Here is a 1,866-nt window from a genome sequence, read left to right on the forward strand (position 1 = left end):
TGCTGAGCTGCTGGTGGGTCAGTACCATCCCTTCCAGTCGAATGGGGAAGCAGACGTCACAGCTAGCCACCATGTTCTGGATCTTAAAGTCCAGGAAGCGAGCGGGGAAGCCAAGTTTCTGCACCACCCGGGCGTATTTCCTGGCTGCCAGCCGCGACTGCTCCTCACTCAAACACACCCAGAGGGGACAGAGGGTTAATAAACTGTCCATCCGCCAACACAGTCACACACAACTCAAGTACCAGTGCAGCTGACGGCGGGTTAGAAAAATAAGAGCTCAGACCTGCAGACATGATGACTTAGAGCAGCACTAGGTGGGAGTTTGTCACTGATCAGCAAGTAGAGATTTCAAATGCTGGTCCAGACTGCACAGTTTAAACACACAGCACATCTTCTGGCATAGCACCAACTGCTGATTTCCATTAAGAAAAGCTCATTTCCTGAGACTGTCTTTCTAGTGGGCTCCCAAGTGGACAGATCATTGCTGCTAATCAAAGTCATGGTGTTACAGAGGTCTACGTGTGAGACAGGGCCCCCGTGGGCCGCACAGTGACCATCAGGGGACCAGACAACTCACTCAAGCAAAACTGTGATGTGCCAGACCTGCAGAGCCTGAATGCAGTTCCAGCTGTTTGTCTCCAGCGCGGGTGGAGAGCAGTGGAAACACAGACAGCATGTCACAGGTGAAAAGGGCTACAACCCACAGACTGACTGACCTCTTGGCTCCTGTACAGACCATCTTCCCTGAGCTGAAGATCAAAGCTGTGGTTCGAGGCTCACGGATCCTCATGATGACTGCCGCAAAACGCTGAAACAACACAGTGATGAGCAACAGACCAACTGCAACACAACTCACCTCTGAAACTGCCAAACCAGACAAGTGTGAGGTCCGGTTTGGGTACCTTTGGGTTGTACTCGGCATTTCTGGCTTGGAGGGCAATGAATTTCAGGTCCAGAGGACAACCCAGGTTCACTGTGGAGACAATGTTCCTGCACACACACAGAGATATCAGAAAGCACCTGCTAAACAGATCCCAGATCAAATGAGCAGTCCTGGATTTTCTAATGCCAGCTAAGGTTTGATTTGATTTGATTTATTCTTTCAAGCATGTAAAGACAGTTGATATATCAACACACATAATTTTACACATATCCAACAAATGCTAATCCAATATCAATGTGCTTATACCTAGTACATGCTTGAATGGAGTAGGAAGAAGTCAGACTTATCCAGTCCTACCCCATGACATCATCTTACCATCACTGATTTGCAAGTATCTCTACATAAATAATTCTCTTCTACACCACACAAGTAATATACTAAAGAATTATTACAAAGTGTTAACATTCATACACCACACCCACAATGTTCCATCTAATTAATCATTAAGCCTGTTCTTGCATATATCTTGATTGACACATACCTTTATATTTATGTTTAAACTCATCAATTCTATTACTATTTTTTATGTCCACACTTAAATTATTCCATAGTTTTACCCCACTTATGGAAATACAAAATCTTTTTTTGGTTGTACGTATAGCATGAATTTTTAAATTTAACTGACCCCTTAAATTGTATCCCCCTTCCCTTTCATTAAATAGTTTTTGAATTCCACCAGGTAATAAATTGTTCCTGGCTTTATACATAAACACAGCAGTCTGATATCCCACTAAATCAAACAATTTTAACAATTTAGACTGTATGAAAGCTACATGTGTGATCCCTGTACCCCATCTTATGCACAATTCTTATCGCTCTTTTTTGTAATATATACAATGGTTGAAGTGAGCTTTTGTATGTATTTCCCCAGTTTTCAACGCCATACTCTAAGTATGGTAAAATCAATGAAGAATACAAAATGC

At 42.9% G+C, this 1,866-nt stretch overlaps 1 protein-coding gene across 2 annotated transcripts in view; it reads right to left on the reverse strand.

Moving 5' to 3' along the window:
* Positions 1-1,866, reverse strand: part of tbpl2 (TATA box binding protein like 2) — a 13,440-nt gene that overhangs the window by 2,913 nt on the left and 8,661 nt on the right. The window contains exons 4-6 of one of the 2 annotated variants that reach the window (XM_020621388.1): positions 903-990; positions 717-808; positions 3-167 (exon numbers count right to left, since the gene is read on the reverse strand). In XM_020621388.1, the coding sequence (XP_020477044.1) occupies positions 3-167; positions 717-808; positions 903-990 (345 nt within the window). The remainder of the gene's footprint in view (positions 1-2; positions 168-716; positions 809-902; positions 991-1,866) is intronic. The other variant, XM_020621387.1, reaches the window with a different exon arrangement.

This window comes from Monopterus albus, unplaced genomic scaffold, assembly GCF_001952655.1.
Source record: "Monopterus albus unplaced genomic scaffold, M_albus_1.0 scaffold258.1, whole genome shotgun sequence".
Classification (NCBI taxonomy): Eukaryota; Metazoa; Chordata; class Actinopteri; order Synbranchiformes; family Synbranchidae; genus Monopterus; species Monopterus albus.